Below are 19,770 nucleotides of genomic sequence, written 5' to 3'. Positions count from 1 at the left end.
CCCACCTCCCCCTTTCCCCCTCTCTGCAGGGTTGTCCTCAGATAATCCCTACCTCTGACATCCTGGTTCCAGCCGGGATGGTTCGTCCAATCACGCTGAGAGCTCGTAACCTTCCCCAACCTCAGTCCGGTCAGAAAAACTACGAGTGTGTGTTTAACATCCAGGGAAAAGTCCAGCGCATCCCCGCCGTCCGCTTCAACTCCTCCTGCATTCAGTGTCAGAACACCTCGGTAAGATACACTACATGACCCAACATGCACTGCTCCTCATTATGCAGCCAAGTGATAGAGAGACGAGAATATAAAACAAGCTAACATGTGTTCAGCTGAAGGTGACTCTGACACATCTGCAGCATCAGCAAACACAAACACACACACACACACACACACACAGTCTAGTGTGTCTGAGTGTGTGTGTGTGTGTGTGTGTGTGTGTGTGTGTGTGTGTGTGTGTCTAGAATGATGATGGTGAACCTCCAGAGTTCAAAGGTCATGCTTCAAGTGGAGAGCCAGTATTGATGTGTCTGACTGGGATTGAATTAACACACACACACAGGTTGGTCTTTCTGTCAGCGTGAGGACCATCAGTGTCATGATATTTCCCCAGCTCTTGACCCTAATCTGGTTATAAGATCCCAAGACTTGAACAGTAAATACCTCCCGAAATTTGTGAAGATAGATAAAATCACATTTCACAGATAGTCAGACTTTCTAAAACACATTCCGAGAAAATCACCGCTTCTCCAAAATATGCTTTCCTCTTGAAAATGTCCTCACTTTCCCAAAATATCCACATTTGCTAAAATAGTGGACATTTTCTCACAAAATGTTCCTCCTTTCAATTTCCAAAGCAAAACAAATTTATTTCTGAAATCTTTCAACTTTGTCCAAAAAAAGTCCTTTCTTTTACAAACTTTATGTAAACCTAACAGTGCTCCTAATTTCCTGAAATTCCCCAAAATCATATCCACACTTTGTGACACACTTCCTTCAATGCCCATATTTTCTTGAAAGGTTTTCACTTCTCATAAGTGTCCACCTTTTCCCAGAAAAAACCCCAAAATATGTTCCAAGTTTACCATAATATCTACACAATCGTACAGTCCCCAAACTTTACAATATCCCCATGTTACCATAAAGCTCCAGACTGCCCCCAAAAATGTCCTTATTTTCTATAATTGCCTACACGTGCCTCCAACAGTTTTCTGGCTTTGTTATTTGCTTTTCAAAAGTTTATCTAAGAGAACTGAGAATGTTCTAAATCTTTCCTGAAATGTCCACATTTTCCTCAAAGATACCGATTCTTTCCCAAGAAGTATCCAGGCATTTCTGAAATATCCACAGTTCGCAAAAAAGTCACCAAGTTACCAAAACGTCCAAAGTTTCCCCAAATCTCCACTTTCTGAAAATATTTGAACAATTTTCTTAAAAGTGTTCATTTTTTATCATTTTTCCATTTTTTCCAGTACCATCCACACTTCCCAATAGCTCTACACTTTTACAAGGTATTGCTATTTTTCTAAAATGCCCACATTTTTTTTTTTTTTTTTAAAAGGAGCATTCACAAATGTCTGCTTCCCTGAAATACCTTTCAAAAAACTCAACATTTGCCAAGTATTTCAAGGACCTTAAAAACGCTCACTGGAATGTTCATTAACTCTAGTTCATGCACACAAACATGTACTCACATACGTTTGCAGGGCTATCTTTGTGAGGTCCCTCACTGAAGTTATTCCCATATCCCGGACCCAACATAAAATCTAATCTGTCCTCACAAAACTAGACATACAAGAACACACGGACTCCACAGATTGATTATTGTCCTTTAGTGAGATGACACTCGCCTTTCGATGTCCTGCATTTTCTCTCTCTCTCACACACACTCACACACACACACACACACACACACACACACACACACACACACAAACCAACTGTTGTCCGTCTGCTCGCGCTCATTTCCTGTCCTTCATCTGTCTTCCTGTCGGTGAGGCCGCCCTAAAGACACCTCGCACGCGCGCGCACACACACACACACACACACACTTATTATGCAGTAACATACCGCTACTATGGCAGACAACAGCACAACACTTACATACAGATGGTCAGTATGTGTGTGTATCTCTCTGTCTGTATTTAATTAAGTTACTATTCCCAGTGGAAATTGGCCATTTAGTACAACAAGAGAAACACACACACACACACACACACACACACACACACACACACACACACACACATTCCTGCTATTCTAACATTCTTCATGCAGACTATTGAATCTTCAAAATAAAAGCACGGTCTAAGACTGCTTTCAGACAGGATTACTATTGCAGTAGAGATGCAGTGACATTGTTACTCTAACTTGTACATCCTCTTTGTTTGTTTGTTTGATTTTTGGTGGGTGTGGTTTTGATCCTGCCATCAAAGATCATTTGCCCCCCAGCCCCTTGCAGCGGTCAATCTTGGGGAAACAAAAGTCCTCCTAGAAGCAAGGGCAGTTATTTTCAGGCCCTTACATACATGAAACTTTCCTTTTGATCAACAAAGGAACATTCATATGATATATAGTGTCAACTGTTAAAGCCATTACAAGGCAGTTAGAAGGTTTGGTGAATTCGCTCCAAAATAAGATTTATGAAGCTCCACATCCAGCCTTGTAACACACACTCAGCCTCCACACAGGCAACATGATCGCTTTCTCTGCTCATCTCACCAGAGCACTGAATAAATTCCATTTTAATGTTCAAGGTTATTTGTAATATAACACCAGGGGTTTCATGTAAACTGTTAAAATTTAGCATAAACACGAAGAAAGTGCACACACGCCACAGTAGCAGCAGAAATATGGTCAGAGTGTAACTTGCCGTTAAGTGTATCAGTAGTCCTCAGAATAAAAAAGAGACATGTGGTGTTTTACATGATGGCCTGCAGGCAATAGCTCAAACTCCCCGTGGAGTGGATGATTCAGACAGTCCAGTATGTCATTAGCCTTCCTAAGGACATGCCTGTTATAAATGACCCAAAGCACAGGCTGTCTCCTCTCTGAGATATTACTGGCTTTTCTTACAAGACTGCCCAATCTGTTTTACCAAATAGTAATTAAAAAGTAATAAAAACATCTGTAAAACGGAGACCTTGTCTCAGTAAAAACACTGACTTGCGCAGATCTTTACTATAAAAACGAGTCAACGAGTCTTTTCCCATCTTGGCTGTTCGTTAGCTCTTCAGTGGCCGGTGGAGTAGCTGCCGTTTAGATATATTTATTTCAGATTTTCTTTACATATTTCTGTACTAGATTATCGAACTACCATCTCTCTCCCTTTTTATAATTTCTCCGGGGAAATACTGTCGTAATTTTCAAAAATAGCTTATAGTCGACATATAAATGATAGTAGGCAAAGAAAACACTTCAAATAAATTAATAGAAGTCTATAATTACACTCCCTTGTCAGTCATTTTGCTTTATTTTTGTATATACTGAAGGTAACAGGCTAACCTCAGCTTTAATCATCGTGTGTTATCGCAGGATTTTTTGTTTTAATGATGGCGGGTTGTCTTCAGCCCGGCCGGTCTGGGTTTGATGTACGATCATGTGATAAAGTTTACATGTGGAAGCACGTCTGATAGATGAAAGCTTGATGAGAAGTGACAGTGGATGGTAAATGATCTCATTTTTTTAAGAGCATACCTCCTCATCTGTCTCTCCATCTTCGCCCGCAGTTATTCCAAAGGGAATTCTTCTCATTTTCCCCCCGTTCCTTCCTGCTATGTTCCTCCTACTCTACATGCACCTTTCCATTAATTTTCCAATCTCTCTTCCCATTCCCTTCCTTTATCATTTTTCTTTTCCTTCCTCTGTCCTATTCCTTTCACCCCCAATATTATTAAAGCAGAATGTGGTGGAGGAAGCGCTTTTACTTAAGAACTAAAATGATTTCCTTATGCTGGGTTATAATGTGGCCAAGGGTGTGCCCATGCTGTGGGCATGAGGTGGCACCAACCCACTGAAATTTGATTGCAACCTCAGGCCACTAAGTACAAATATTTTGTTTTATACAGCATACCATTTATTTTAAAGCTCATGGTATTTTTGGCTGTATCACTGTGTTAAATCAAACTCCGCTATCAGTGTAGAATTAAAGTAAAACAATCTCTAACTGCATCATTAAAGCAAAATCCATGTTAATTAATCAATTACGGTCTGATAAATTAATGTATATATGATTCTGCAGCACGAGTTCTTTGACTGTTTTGATTGCCGATATTTTTGTGTTGTTATTACAATAAATCACTTTAAAAAAGTAAAACGTCTGAATATTTCTGTCAGTACTTGATGAACAATTATTTCGTAGTTATTCAAGTTATACAATGAAACCCAGCTACATTCGGCAACAGTCACTACTCGCTACCTAGATCACTTAAATTGCACAATTGAAAGCATATGTGTATTGTTTGTGTATTTATACACAAGCACTCATATATATATTCAAATAATTAAAAAAAAATAATTTACCTGTTAGTACCACACACCAAATCCAGTCGTTGGTACTTGCTGGCTTGTGTAGCCACGAGGTGACAAAAGCTCAACACTGCGCCCAGCATCCTGGAGCACTTCTGTTGTGTTTTGTAAGTGCTTCGGAGTTTGTATGCGCTTCGGCGTTTGTATGCGCTTCGGAGTTTGTATGCGCTTCGGAGTTTGTATGCGCTTCGGAGTTTGTATGCGCTTCGGCGTTTGTACGCGCTTCGGAGTTTGTAAGGGCTTTGTCTCTAGAGGCCACCATAAATATACTTTTATTTATTCACGCCACATAAAATGTAATAAATAAATCATATAATACAAAAACCAACTATTTACATTTCAACTTTTAGCTATTTAAATTTTCAGCCTTTTCCTTTTAAACAAATTTAAAGTGAAACAACACAAAACACTGCAAACCACAACACAATTAAATATAAATTAAAATATGAAAACAAAGTGTAACTACTGCCCCTCTTCCCAGCGCAAAGCACAAGACTTGCATGCAGAGTGAAGTGGGAAAAAAGTGCAAGAGAGAGGGTGAGAGAAAAACAAAACAAAACCACGGCTCCCAATAAGGAGCCGGCTTGCGTCGTTTACTTCAAAGAGGCGGCTCTAAGAGCCTTTTCGTTCGCGACCGACACATCACTACTACTCGCCAGTCAGAAACCTCCTGGCTGTAGACCATTGTCAATCAATCTGGTGCCATGTCTTCTGTACACTGTACTGTATGTTTGTAAGTCTTCTCCCCAACCAACACAACAATGTCGACGAAACTTTTTGCACTGTCAAAGGTAACTGTGGGTGCCTTTAGTTTCATTCTATAATACTGGACTTATTTTTCTTCGAAGGTTTGAACTTTGAGTGTTTAAACAAGAGTGAAAAGTGTGAAAATGTTGATGGCTGTCTAAGAAAAGTATATAAAGTGTGTAGTGAGGGGTTTTACAGCCTGAAAACATCTATAATAATTGTAAAAGTAGGCTACTTCGCAGATTTCACCTATCGTGGGTTATTTATAGAACGTAACTTCCGCGATAAACAAGGGACCACTGTATTCACAAAGCGGTTTGAAAATCGTTGCTATAGGCTGATGGCTGTGACTGGGTAAAATTGGTCACCAGCAGAGTGCTGTGTCACAACCTCCTTGGACATTAGCAGATTCCTGCAGTTGTCCATAATTTACATGGATTACTGTGGCACCCAGCTGCCCTGCTAACTCACCACCAGGCTGTAGTGAAAGCTTAGCAAGTAGTTGGCGTTTGCAAACTATAGGGGACTGTGGCAGTCTGCTGCTGACCAAAGCAACAGCAAGGAGATTTTCTACCAAGACCATACATCTCTGTGAGCAGTTTCACCTGGCCCATACAACTCAGCTTGTTAACACCAGTGTGAAATCAAGACTGGCACCAGAGATTTAGAAAGATGGTTTACATTTAAGTTAAAATTTAAAGATAAATTGAGTCATTGCAGCAAAGGCACGCCTTTATCCACAGTGTGGACAATTTTAGCCCCTAGATTACTATTGCACTGCCACTGCAAGGCCAGAAGCAAAGAGGCTATCTGCTGTTCAATGGTGCATATCAGACGACTTGGAAGATATAGGCTGATTTATATAACATTTAGATTGATTGATGTTTTCTGTACAGCCTTTAACTACGTTTCAGCTCAGTTATCCAAAGTGTGAATGTTCACTTTATCAAAGTGTGTAGGGCCTCTGGAAAAGCCTTTGATACAGAAGCTACAAACTCAGTTTGTAACAGTCAGATTAAATGAAATCTGACTGTTTCATTTAAGGCCCAAACTGCCAGCTTTGTCTCACTTAAAAACCAAATAGCCTCGTTTTAAATTTCCCATTCAAATCTGTGGTGATAAAGATTACCTGTACAGGTATAAAAACTGTGAATCATAAGGTTTCCCGTCCACTTTAAGTCCACTAAATTTAATCACACAACCCAGTGGACACCAGTGGAACTGCAGTTCAACGTACTGCATGAGCAGCTCTTAAAGAGAAACACACACACGTTCATGCCGCTGTTGCCAAGCACCTCTGACCCCATAGTGGCATCCCTAGCGACCACAAGGGTTACCATGGGGACAACAGAGCCACACATACTCTGTGTGTGTCCACCAGCTCTGTGACATTAAGACCCAGCAGGAGAGAGAGAGACAGAGGAGAGACACTAAGAAAGCAGACAGGAGCAGGAAGAGAAATACTGACAAGTAAAAAGAAACAAGAATTAAGATCGACCCGAGTTTATTGTCCCGGTGGGAGAAATGTTTCCCAGTGAATTACTCTGAATAACAAGCCAAGTGACACGAAACATAGATCACACAATCACATCTGAGCGCTCAGCAGCTCCCAGAAAGCCAATAGACACACGTAAGAAGCTTTAAAAAGACAAAGAGGGAAGGCAGGTTACACAGCGCACAGCCATGGGTCGGCTTTATTGTAACGCTCAGGCCCTGCAGTACTGTACAGACTTACTGTACTATCACTATATATTTTTAAAGAGCAGGGAAAACAAACTATCAAGCAAGCAACAAATAATACCTCTTTGCAAACAGCTATATAAACTGTACAGACAGCACAGTGAATAGGAAAGAAGAGAATGACGGTTAAAAGTCTCTGAAGTTGTTACAGTTTCAGGGTTGTGGAAGTTCAAGCACTAAATTAAATTTAAACCTAAACATTTGAATTTGAAGAAATAAAACTCTATAGAAAAGGCTTTGCTTGCAATATCTACACTTTACATTTCTTTTTAAAAATTTATAGATTTTTCTACAAATAAACTCCTCAGAAGTCCGGGGGGATCGTTTTCGCTTATGTGTTTGCCTAGTCATTAACCTGTAAAGGTGCTTTTTGCAATTACGCCTTTGTTTTGAATTTTGTTCAAGCCAAGTCAGTAACTTCAGTTGTGGGGCAGCAATCTCAGCAGAGACACCCAGACCTGCGTCTCCCCGGCCGCCTTCTCGAGCTCTTCTGGAGTGTCAGTGAGGCATTCCCAACCCAACCAAGACATGTAATCTCTCCAGCATCCGCTGGGGTGTCTGGGCCTTCTCCTGGTACGAAATGCCTGAAAGACCTCAACTAGGAAGTGCACGAGGATGTCTGGAGGAGAGTCTGGCCACCCTTTAGAGGAAGCTCATTTCTGCCACAGTCTCCCTTCTTTTAGTTACTACCCACAACTCAAGACCATAGCTGAGGGTAGACTCATCAATTGAGCGTTGCTTTTGCACTCAGCCCTCCCTTTACCACAGCAGAAAGTTTCCACTCGATACTCTGAACCAGTCCATCCTTCAATCTTCAGCTCTCTCCTTCCTTCACTTGTGAAGTTCCCGAAAAAGTTCCCGAAATACTTAGAACTTCTCCACTTGGGGCAACAACTCACTCCGAACCCAGAGTGCGCCCTCCGCCCTCGTCTGACTGAGAACCATGACCTCAGACTTGCTAATTCTAATCCCAAACAGCGAGTGTGAGTCACAGATCATTGTTTGTTGAAACCAGCACGACCGCACCATCAGACACGAGCAGAAACGTGATCCTGTGGCCAATGAAGCTTACACCCTTTACCCATTGGCTGCACTTGGAAACTATATCCATAAAAGTTATGAGCAGAATTACTTGGTCTTTGGTGACAAAGAACAGCCCTGCAGAAGCGCACCAGGTAAATTAAAAAATTAAGGTTGGAAAATTCCTTTTGCCAAAGGGAGCCTCGAACCAGCTGCTGGATGGTTCACATTATGGGAGTGTGACACATCAAAGACTGTGCTTAACAGTGAGAAAGCTAATGAGAGGGGGAAACAGATCACTTTCATGTGTGGAGGAAACCACAAGTACAGACGTCCCACCACCTAAAGAGAAGAGAAAAGACGACCACTCTTATGGTTTCTGCTGGACCGGATATGCCAACAGTCCTCAGCCTCATCTTTTGGTAGAAGTTAGCTTATGCTAGCATTGTGCCAAGAAAGCTAAACTACACACACGAGCAGCTACTAGCCTGTGTGTGTCTTACAATACGCATATTTGTTAGTGGAGTGGTGGCACATTTGCAAAACAAATTATAGGTCCAGATGTTACAAATGTGCAGTGAAAGGGCCTTCATCTGACTTCAGACTCCAAATAAAATTGGCATAGAGGCTTTTTTGGATGGATATGAATACAGGTGTGCCCTGAAAGGGCAGGTCATTGTTCTTTCTATGCCTATACTCGGTGAATATAACGCTATTTAAAAATGTTCATACCCAGGGGCTCACATACGTGCACAAACACATTACAGTTGAATGCCCAGCTAAAAAAGTGATGCAACAAATGGCTTAAATGCACACGGTTTTCATGTTTTATGCTTAAAATGTAGTGACTTTGGTGCTTGGGTATTGATGCTTGAGTAGTCGTGTTTGTGCCTCATCTTGGAGGCTCAGTTGTGGCGTGAGTGTGCGATCAGGAGTGTTTGTGAGCTTCAGATGTGACAGGTTGGAGCTCTGCCACTGTACGAGCTGCAGATAAGAGCTGCGTTCACCAGCATCGCCTGTGATTGTCATCTGTGGCGCCAGTGTGTGTTCAACAGCACTTTCTCCTTTCATTTCTTATCCTGCCTGCCTCTGTGTGTGAGAGAGAGAGTGTGTGTGCGCGTTACAATGACTTATGATGCTGCTCTCTTGGGCTCAGCTGGCTGCTTTTAATGGAAAATCAGCACATTAGACACACACATCTCTCTCTCTGTCTCTCAATTGGTCTTGGTATTTCACATATTTCAGCTGTGTGGTCATCACTTTAACACACACACTCAATGTACTTATGTCTTTGCGAGGACTCTCACTGTATTCAAGGGCTTCTTATCTTAACCATTGCAATCTAAAGCTGAATCTAATCTAGCCTCCCAGGCTGAAAAATGAAGCCAATGAGACAAAAACTGCAGTTCCTCTGACGGCCACTCGCTCCACAAGTCTGTGCCCACAGACTCTTGGGTTGAAATTCCCATTTTTACAGCAGAAGTAAACATGTTTACAACCTCCTTTTGGTGCCTTTGAAGTATTTTTAGACTCAATTTTCCAAAATATTTCCCCTAAATTTCCACATTTTAACAAAAATGTCCTACTTTCGTAAAAACAACACATTCTGAAATGCTAATTTTCTAAAAATGTACTCTTGAAAAATATGCTAACTTTACTAAAAGCTGCCACTTTTCCAAAATTTCTACATTTGCATAAAATGTCCAACAAAATTTTCCCCAAAAAATCTTTGCTCAGCATTGATTCACTTTCCCAAAATATCTCCACTTCCAAAACGTGCCCATGTGATAGAAAAATCTACTACTTCTCTAAAAAGGACACATTTTAAAAGCTAAATACATTCAAAAACATCCCCACTTTTCTAAATTTTTGCAAAATGTGTAACCAAATTGTCTTACACAAAGGATCAATTCCAAAATGCCGTCACCTTCAGAAAACTATCACTTTTCTCTAATGTCCCACTAAATATGAGGATCCATCCATCCAATCTCTTCCACTTATCCTTTTCAGGGTCACGGGGGGGCTGGAGCCTATCCCAGCTTTCACAGGGTGAGAGGCGGGGTACCACCAATCACACCCACATTCACACCTGTGGGCAATTTAGAGTCATCAATGAACTTAACCCCACTAACTACTAGATATGAGGATATTTTAGGAAAATACCAACATTTTTTGAAAATGTATCTTTTCCAAAAATAAGGTTTTCTTTTTAAAAAAATTCCTGTATTAGTCCAAATATCTTCAATTTCCTGAAATGCACTTGTTTTAAAAGCGCTTCTAACATTCAATAAATGTCCATTTTCTGTTTTACAAAGCAAAATTCTTCTGTTTTTACAGAAAATGCTCCACAACCCCAGTTTTTTGAGGGGACGCTTGTAATGGCCTCATTGTGAACTAAATGTCCTCAATTTTTGGTAATTTCTTTTGATAATTTTCTCTTTCCAAATGGAACTTTACTTTCCACAAAATGTCCTCACGAGCTATGAAATTCAATTCAGGCCTCACAAAGACACAAAAGTGCTCGCACTTATGAACAATGAGGCCGTTCTTGCAGCTCTGCAGAAAAGATCATTTTAATATCAGTGCTTTATTAATTACAGCCCTGTCTCTGCTTCCGCGCGTGTGTGTGTGTGTGTGTGTGTGTGTGTGTGTGTGTGTGTGTGTGTGTGTGTGTGTGTGTGAGAGAGAGAGGTAAAAAGCCGTAAAACTGTGGTTGGATGGTGAAGTATTTTTGCTGAGGATGGAATATTGACCTGAACCCGTTTTCACTTAATGAAATTTGTTAATTTTGTGTGTGTGTGTGTGTGTGTGTGTGTGTGTGTGTGTGTGTGTGTGTGTGTGTGTGATGTAAGTTAATGAAATGAGCAGCAGACCAGAGTCATTAAGACACATTGATTTTCAATCTTTCTGAAAACCCGACTTCGGTTTCACCGGCTGTGTGTGCGGCTGTGTGACGTCAGATTATCTGGTGCCTTTGGAGTCGAGCTGACATATTCAGGACACAGCCTCTCTGTCTTCTCAGCAGCATGGGAGATGAAGTGTATTGTTCAACACACACACACACACACTCACGCTCACAGAGGTTATATTTTTTAGATTTTTGTTCCATTAACACCCCACTGTTTATCTCCGATGAGACCGGCAGGTAGATCAGGTTCCTATCAGCTCTAAGTCCATAATGTTGTTTCTTTGACAGTGTTTTGTTGGTTACCATAGAGACCTGCAGCCGCCATGACAACACCGATCCAGTATGTGTGTGTCTGTGTGTGTGTCCATTTTCCATCTTTTTCTTTAAAGCAGCACCATCTGTCCTCAATTTCTCTGAAGAGAAACTGTACAGATCTTACCTGAAGTAACGCCGGCTGTAGAAACATTAGCTGTGGGACTTTCACCATATGCTGCTGTAGCGCCTACAAAATGTGTTATTTTCAGTAATATTGTTACATACTTGCAATCTGCCACAACCTCAGCACCACGGACATAATTAAGAGCACATTTAAGATTTTTTTTTAAAAGGCTTCCTGCTATTTAAATGGATGTCGCTATGATGCGCACCACTTACCTAAACAATGACTGCAGTTAAGCAATACTTAGGGCCTGCATTCATCTTCTCTAATGGCTATCCTGTCTCAGGCACATGTCTGCTCAGATCCCTGAAGATGGATATCTGTCTGCTGTATGGTATTTGCCATTACTGTATTACTTAATTCTTTAAAGTCTACATGCAAAGCAATTTTCCTGTTGTGCATTGCTTTGGTCACTAGTATACCCAGGGTTCAATCCGGCACACCGGACGGTTTTTTTAGACCCTGAAAAGTCTGCAGACTGTTTAACATGTGCCAACCCTCCATTGGCACTCCCTGATGGCAGTGGTCTCTTTCAGCAGGATGGGGCTCTCAGCGAGCATGACAAGGAGTTAAAGGTGCTGCCTCAGCCTTTCAGTCTGACTGGACTCCTGTGAAATGTGGTGAGGAAAAGAAAAGTCATCCAGTCCATGGTGGCCTCACATGATAACATCCAGGACTTACTGCAAAGTCTCTAAAACCTTGGTGCCTCCGGAGGTCTGTGGAGTTCAGGGTTTGATGGTTCAGAGTTGTATTTGGAGCAGGAGGGTAGTTTTGATGTTTGTCTGACTGGTGGAGTAAGACAGGAATACTGACTGCACTGACACTTGTGTGAATATCAGCTGTACTCATATTATTACAGTTGCCAGTGTGGTTATTGAACGCTGGCTTCAGTATATTTTATCTGCATATACAATCATTTGCATTGTTTTTTGTTCTTCTCTCTTCTCTACATCGATTTGTTCTTCTCCTCCTTTAATTAAAATTTGTTCCTGCTGCTTCCCGTTAATTAACACAGAATCAAATTTTCCGTTTCCCAATTAAAACGTGCCATACTTAAATTACTCCCCCTCTGTGTCTCTGCAGTATTGGTATGAAGGGGACGAGGCTGGTGATCTCCCGGTGGATTTCTCCATTGTCTGGGATGGAGATTTCTTCATCGACAAGCCCGCGTCTATGAAAGGTAAAACCTGCTAATCAAACTGCTCGTCTTCAGAAATCTGTGAGTCGATTAGGACTTAGCTTTTATCAACTTTGATTGCTTTATAATCAGTCTAATTTAAGTTTTAGTTTGTATGGTGAATATGAAACAAATGAGACACCATCAGTAAATATAAACATCAAGTTTATTTAAATGAAACATACAGAGCTACAAAAGTGTGCGTTTCTGTTTGTCGTAAATGAAAACAGAAAGGACAAAAAATGTTTAAATGCTCAATATTTAAAGCCCATATTGACACAAATGAAAGGTTTTCAAGGTGTTTTGTAGCTCAGGATTTTGGGTTATTCTTCCTATTTGCTATGCTCTTAGAGATATTTAACGCTGGGTGTGAGCGGGGGCTTTGCAGGGGCTTTGTGGCTCTCTTGAGGTATCCCATTGATTTGGAAATATTTCCATCCTATAAATCTCATTATTTTTTTTCTTCATAGCTTTTTGTAATATTTGCTTCTGGAATTTGGTCCTTCCATGGTTGAATCCATGCTTCCTTTTGCCAGTGAAACATTCACAGTGTCTGCAGCACAGGCCTAAAGCATGATCGATCCACTGCCATGCTGAACACTTAGAGAGATGCTCATACTTCTGTGAAGCAAAAAATTTCTATTTGCCTTCTAGGAGTTGTTCCAAACACGCATTTAAGCCCTTTAGATGTTTGATTGCAAACATCTGGCACTGAAATTTGTGTCGAACAGAGATTTGTTCTTCCATGAAGCTTGCAGCGATGTGGGTTAGCTGCTTAGCAGAACAGAGCGACACCGCTCCAGAGTTTGCTTCCTGAAGGTCATCAGTCAAACTTCTACAAGTTGTTTCCTCTGAACTTGCAGACCTGAACTTCCACTCGCCCGTTCCTGCAAACATTCATTTTCTTCCAGTGTTCTCTTGCTTTGGGGCCATCGTGTAATTTTAGCAGCGTCGAGCAGCTGATTGCTGCTGATTGTCGGGACAGAGTTTGAGTATTTATAGCACAGGTGTCAAACTCATTTTATATCATGGGCTACGTATATAACAAATTGATCTCAAGGGGACCAAATCAGTAAAACAATGTTGCTATAAGCTATTTTTAAACTTCACACTCAACTCTCACATTTAATGAAGCAAAGTTTTACCAAACATGATAAACAGCCTGAGGAAGAAAAATAAGTATCATTTAAACAATGTATTATGAGAGTATGTGCACTTAGTTTGGTAACTTTGTGGAAAAAACCTGTCATTATTTCTCAGCCTAACATCTTTCAGTTTGGAATAGATTATTGCCTGAATCATTAAAAGCCCATAAACCTGCAGATGATTTAGACCTCTGGCTTGGATGAAGTTAAACGTTTGGAAAACCATTCGGATCAATCCGTCTTTTCTTAATGATTGTGACAAAATCCCAAAAAGCCTGCTTTATTTATCTGCAAGTTTCTTTGAAAATTCCTCCAGTGGGACGGGTTAACCCCTTGGTGGGCCCACCACAGTGACTGTGATCACACCACATCCCCAACGAACTGATTAAACTGTGAGACTTGGATAAAGTTATGGGACTAAATGGCAAAAGGCAAAAATAATCAACAGATTTTTCTTAAACTTTCTGCTTTGTGAAAAATCACCTCATGATATCTTCATGCTGACAGTAGCAAAAATGCACATACGACTCTTCCACCTGTGATACGCCGTGTTTGGCTGCTGTCTGATCAAACGTGTGCTGTTTGTCAGCGTTGCTGTACAAGTGTGAGGCTCAGCGCTCCAGCTGTGGTCAGTGCCTCAAAGCTCCAACTGCCTTCGAGTGCGGGTGGTGCACCGAAAGCAGGAAGTGCCTCCTCCGACAGCACTGCCCGTCCCCCGAACAGAACTGGATGCACTACACCCGACACAACCTGCGCTGCAGCCACCCACGCATCACCAAGGTAGGGAATCAAACCTGCGACTTGCATGCTGCAGGGTTGTCAGTTCACTGTAATCAGTACTGGAAGCCCTCTTCGAATGATCGCAAACAACCAACAATAAACTAATTTACCCATTTTGGCCTGATTTTACATTTCTGCCATTACGTACAGTTGTGTGGTAGAACAAGGCCTTTGCTCAGTACTACACAATGCTGTTTGTCCCAACGAGTACCAGAACACTAATACATAAACAGTCTAGTAATGTTGGCTTTTTGCATGTTTTGAGTCGAACATGTTTTAGAAGATATTAAGTCATGTGTTCACAATATTTTGTCTTCCTTGTTTATGTCAAGGAAAGTAACACAATGCAACACAAATGATCATAAAATTAAAACAACTCCCTAAAATGACCTTAAAAAGACCCTGAGGGTGTGCGCTACCATCCCATAGAAACCTGTAGATGTGTTGTTTAAGTTTATGCTGTTTATTAAAGGATAATCACTGCACAGACATTTTTATCATTTGTGTCTTTCTCTGTTTTGAAATCTATTTAAATATAACTTATTGAGACAACAAGAAAACATGGACAGACAGTAAGTGGCAGCTGCAGCAAATCAAGAAACAGATGTCATGTGATCTCTAAGCTGCGCCCCTCCCCCACAGATCAGTCCAGTGACAGGACCCCGGGAAGGAGGGACTCGGGTGACAATCGAGGGGGAGAACCTGGGTCTTCAGGTGAAGGAGATCGCCCATGTTCAGGTGGCGGGAGTCCGCTGTAACCCCATCCCCTCGCAATACATCAGCGCAGAGAGGTCAGTGGTGTCAGCATGTTGGTATGAGGACACGTTGGAGTGTGTGAGTGCGTCTGACCGTCTCTCTGTCTGCAGGATCGTCTGTGACATGGCCGAGGCTCTTCTGCCTCACTCTCCAGGCGGTCGGGTAGAGGTCTGCATCGGCTTGTGCAACGAAGAATATCGAGCTTTCTCCAGTGACACGTACGCCTTCGTGGTGAGTGCTTCAGCATCCTTTTGGTGTGTTTACGTGCACTAAAGTCACCATTTCGCACTATTTGTGATGGAAACTGAAAGGTTGAGTTATCAGGATTAGATTTCGTGGAATTTTAGACTTTCTTAAATTTAAATCTTCAGGTCTGCCTTGTCTTAACAGTGCATGGAGGAAGCCGAGTTAATTATAATGGACTATAAATTATCATACAGTGGAAAAACTCCTGTATGATACTTGATGTTTTTTATTCTTTAATGTACCACCGCTGTCTTTTGTGTTTTATTCTCCAGAGCCCGACTTTCAGCCGTGTCCATCCAGAGAAGGGACCTGTTTCTGGGGGAACCAGACTGACGGTGATGGGTCGACACTTGAATGCCGGCAGCTCTGTCACTGTCTACATAAACAAGGAGGAGTGTCTGTTTGTCAAGTTAGTTGGGATCTCTTGACTCTGACATGCACCCAGTAATATATCTGTTGGTAAATAATAACCAGATGCAATGATATATCTCTCTTTCTCCACCAGACGAACTGATCGGGAGATAGTTTGCATAACTCCCAGCTCCACGTCAGGCACGGGCGAAGCCCCCATCCGTCTGAAGATTGATAGGGCCGAGGTTACAAGCACAGATACCAAGTACACATACACGGATGACCCAACCATCACCAGCATTGAACCAAACTGGACCATCCTCAAGTAAATCCTCCACATTCTCCTCATCACTAATCAAATAATCAATCACGATAATGGATCTGTAACCTGTGCGTCTGTTATTTGCGCAGTGGCAGTACGCTGATAACTGTGACGGGAACCAACCTGCACACCATCCAGGAGCCCAAAGTCAGAGCCAAATATGGAGGAGTGGAAACTAACAATGTAAGAACAAAACTCTGACCTCAGTTATTCCCAAGTTCAGGATCGGGACCTTAAACTGTACCGCAGCACTTATTGGTTTTATGCTCTGAAATACAATAAAGGTTATTGGAGTTTTGAGGAGATGAAGTTTGTTTGTGAGATGTTGTTTTAAACCAGTTTCAGCTGCGACCTTAGCCGTCAGCACTCTGCAGTCACCCTGCATTCTTCGTCCTAACCGGACTTCATGGTTTTCTCTCCAGTACTGCACTGTAGTCAATGACAGCACAATGACATGCTTGGCTCCTGGTCTGGTCTACACTAAACCCGACCCGCCAGAGGGGGCGCTGCGGCCCGATGAGTTTGGCTTCATCTTCGATCAGGTATCGCTCACCCACAGCAAGCAGCACCTTCTACTTTATCATAGTACAAGCTTATGACACGCACAAAAGAAAAAAATAACCTGAATCACACAGATCAGAGATAAAAACACACGTGGAGCATTTTTACTCTAAATGACATGTTGACATTACATTAATATTTTCATCCTGTGCAGGTGTCCTCTTTGCTGGTGCTTAACTCCACCCCCTTTACACACTACCCGAACCCAACCTTTGACTCCTTGGGGAACTCTGGGATCCTCGAGGTGAAACCAGGGTCACCCATCATCCTCAAGGTTTGAGTTCTCAAACTTGATGCAATCCATATTCAAAGTATATGTGTGAATGATCCAGCTAAACTTGTCTGTGTGTTTCAGGGTAAAAATTTGATCCCTCCTGCCCCTGGTAACAACCGCCTGAACTACACAGTCCTGATTGGAGAGTCACCCTGCCTCCTAACCGTGTCAGAGAACCAGCTGCTTTGTGATTCACCGGATATCACCGGAGAAAAGAGAGTCGTGGTGAGTAATCTCCTTTTCATTCTTACCTTAACCAGTGATTCATAGAAAACAGCAAGAAATAATCAAGAAAGGTTACAGGACACAGGAAAGGGAAGTTTGTTACATTTTGTTTTTAAAGTGAACAAAACTGTAAAATACAAAGAGAAAACACACAACTACAAAGCAAGAAAAGAGAGACAAGAGACCATAACATACAAAAATGAGACAAAACAGTCGCTGAAACCAGAAAAAACAGACAACAAAGATACAAAAAAGACCTGAAAAAGGAAAAAACATTATAAGGATGCTTCAGACTACACAGAGATTTAAAAAATGGCCAAAACAAAAAACAACCACAATGACCACAAAGAGCAAATCAAAGACACCAAAAAGGATTCAAAAAATGACCATAGAGCCAATAAAAGGGACAAAAACAGGTAAAAACCTCTGCAAACATCAACTTTATATAACAGAAAATGAACCAACCATGAAGCAGGAAATCAATAGATCAACTTATTACAAATAAATATTATGTGTTGGTGTATGTAAGGTTTTTTTTATGCTGAATTTATTTCCTGACTGAGCTTCCAAAAAGCTTTCTGTCAGCTTTTTCCAGACCTTTTAAGAGTTCATGTCTAATGTGCTTATTTCTCCACAGAAACGCCACCTATTTATTGTTTATGTCTTTGTTTACGAGGGGCAGCCAATGAGAAGAAAGCTGGCTTACAGGGAGAAATGAAAGACACCTAAAATGGCTTGTTTTAGCTAGTAGGTGAACTCAGTATGTGAAAAATAAGGATTATTTTGAACTGTGAATAATAGAAAGCTACTTTAGTACAGTGGAATTATAAAGCTGGATATGAGAATAATAGGTCTCACTCATATTTTTAAGGTTTTTTGAATACCTGTAAGTGGATTTGGCTTTTCTCCTCCATCTACCAGGATTCACTAAAGTATCACATGAAAAACAAGCCTAAAATAGCTTTGATGTGACTTTGTCTAAGTCATAGACACTGACTGTGTTTACATGGACTTGAGTATCCTGGCCGTGAACTACTTTTTGAAGGGAGAACAGAGACAGGAAGAGGAGGAGTAGGAGGATAAGGAGGAAAAGGAGGGGGTCTTTATAAAGGTGAAAGTCATTAAGTGCAGCCGCAGGGAGTCATGGGTAATTGGTTCAATATCACATATCATAGAGTGACACACACACGCACACAGAGTAATGTTTCCTGGACTTCAGAGGACATTGCACTGCCTTACACTCATTTCCTGAAGACTAAATTTAGCCCAAGCTTAACCATACATAACCGACAAATACGAAACAAACAAAAGCAAGAACATTTTCAGATATATAAGAAAAAAAATGTAATTAATAATAAGAAATAATCATTTCTTTACACATGAATGAGATACACACAGCTCAGCCTGTGGAAGAAATGAATAAACTCTTATCACTTATATGATTTACCTTATGGGGACTTTTTTGTCCCCACGTAGTGGTTTTGTACATACATTCATGTCCTCACAACACCATGTATACAAACACACACACACACACACACAGAGCTCTTCAAAGTGAAGTTGGTATCAATGAACAGAACCTCCTACGAGACAAACTATTGATATATTATTAAAAGTATCGATTATCATTTCAGAATGCCTCCCTCCCCTCCGGCGTCTGTTCATATCTTCTTTATCATTTATTTATCAGTTTGTTCATAGTACCTTCATCTGTTGTAGAATCGATATTAAAAGGCTGTAAAGAGGAAACACTTTAATGAAACATTAATACAAGAGACAACAAAGATAATGAAACACGTATAACATGAAGATCTATCTGTGTGTGTGTGTTTATACATTAACTGTATAATTTGTTACAATTTTGTCTCTTTAAAAGACTGAAAATCTGTATTCTCCTGCAACAAAGTATCATTACCAAAGTTACTGTGTAACATCTGCACAGTGGATGGCAGCATTTAAAACTTTACAGTTTTTCTTTAACCAAAGCTAAACTGTGTTAGTTATGAAGGATTTAACAGAGTAATTTAAGGGAGGAATTGTACTTAAAGCAGCAAAATGCCTCAATTCAGATAATTCCATACAGTTTTATTCATATTGTGCCAGTTCACAACAGCTTTATATTATAAACTGAATATTAGTGAATCACAACTATCGGACGGGTATAAACAAGCACATTAGCGGCACAGTTATGGGATCATAACTGGAATAAAATATAAGATATAAGATGTGCCTGTCTCCTGGACCCAAATTGGGAGCTGTTTCACAGGAGAGAGGCCTGATAGCAGACGACTGTGTCTCCCATTCGACTTTTGGAAACTCTAAATATCTCGAGCAATCCTACAGTTTGAGAGAGAAGTGCTCTAGTATAATAGTATGATATCATGAGGTCTTTAAGACATGATGATCATCCAGGACTTTGACAGCTAAAGGGTTTTAAATGTAACTCTGGATTTAACAGTTAAAATAGGCTAATATAAGAAAAATATGTGACTTTTTGATCACAGAGTCCATTTCATGAAGCTTTCATGACAATATGTGTCTTTATGGCACTTTGAAATA

At 40.9% G+C, this 19,770-nt stretch overlaps 1 protein-coding gene across 1 annotated transcript in view; it reads left to right on the top strand.

The window, feature by feature from the left end:
* plxna3 (plexin A3) overlaps positions 1-19,770 on the top strand; it is a 136,581-nt gene that overhangs the window by 105,345 nt on the left and 11,466 nt on the right. Inside the window, exons 13-23 of the mRNA XM_082518609.1 lie at positions 30-230; positions 12,458-12,554; positions 14,286-14,476; positions 15,119-15,267; positions 15,343-15,463; positions 15,751-15,887; positions 15,984-16,154; positions 16,241-16,334; positions 16,574-16,693; positions 16,867-16,986; positions 17,068-17,211. Coding sequence (XP_082374735.1) covers positions 30-230; positions 12,458-12,554; positions 14,286-14,476; positions 15,119-15,267; positions 15,343-15,463; positions 15,751-15,887; positions 15,984-16,154; positions 16,241-16,334; positions 16,574-16,693; positions 16,867-16,986; positions 17,068-17,211 — 1,545 coding nt within the window. The remainder of the gene's footprint in view (positions 1-29; positions 231-12,457; positions 12,555-14,285; positions 14,477-15,118; positions 15,268-15,342; positions 15,464-15,750; positions 15,888-15,983; positions 16,155-16,240; positions 16,335-16,573; positions 16,694-16,866; positions 16,987-17,067; positions 17,212-19,770) is intronic.

This window comes from Aulonocara stuartgranti (assembly GCF_965226115.1).
Source record: "Aulonocara stuartgranti genome assembly, chromosome: 20".
NCBI lineage: Eukaryota > Metazoa > Chordata > Actinopteri > Cichliformes > Cichlidae > Aulonocara > Aulonocara stuartgranti.
Note: the sequence above shows the minus strand (reverse complement) of the source record. Positions and strands in the feature narration are given on the sequence as shown.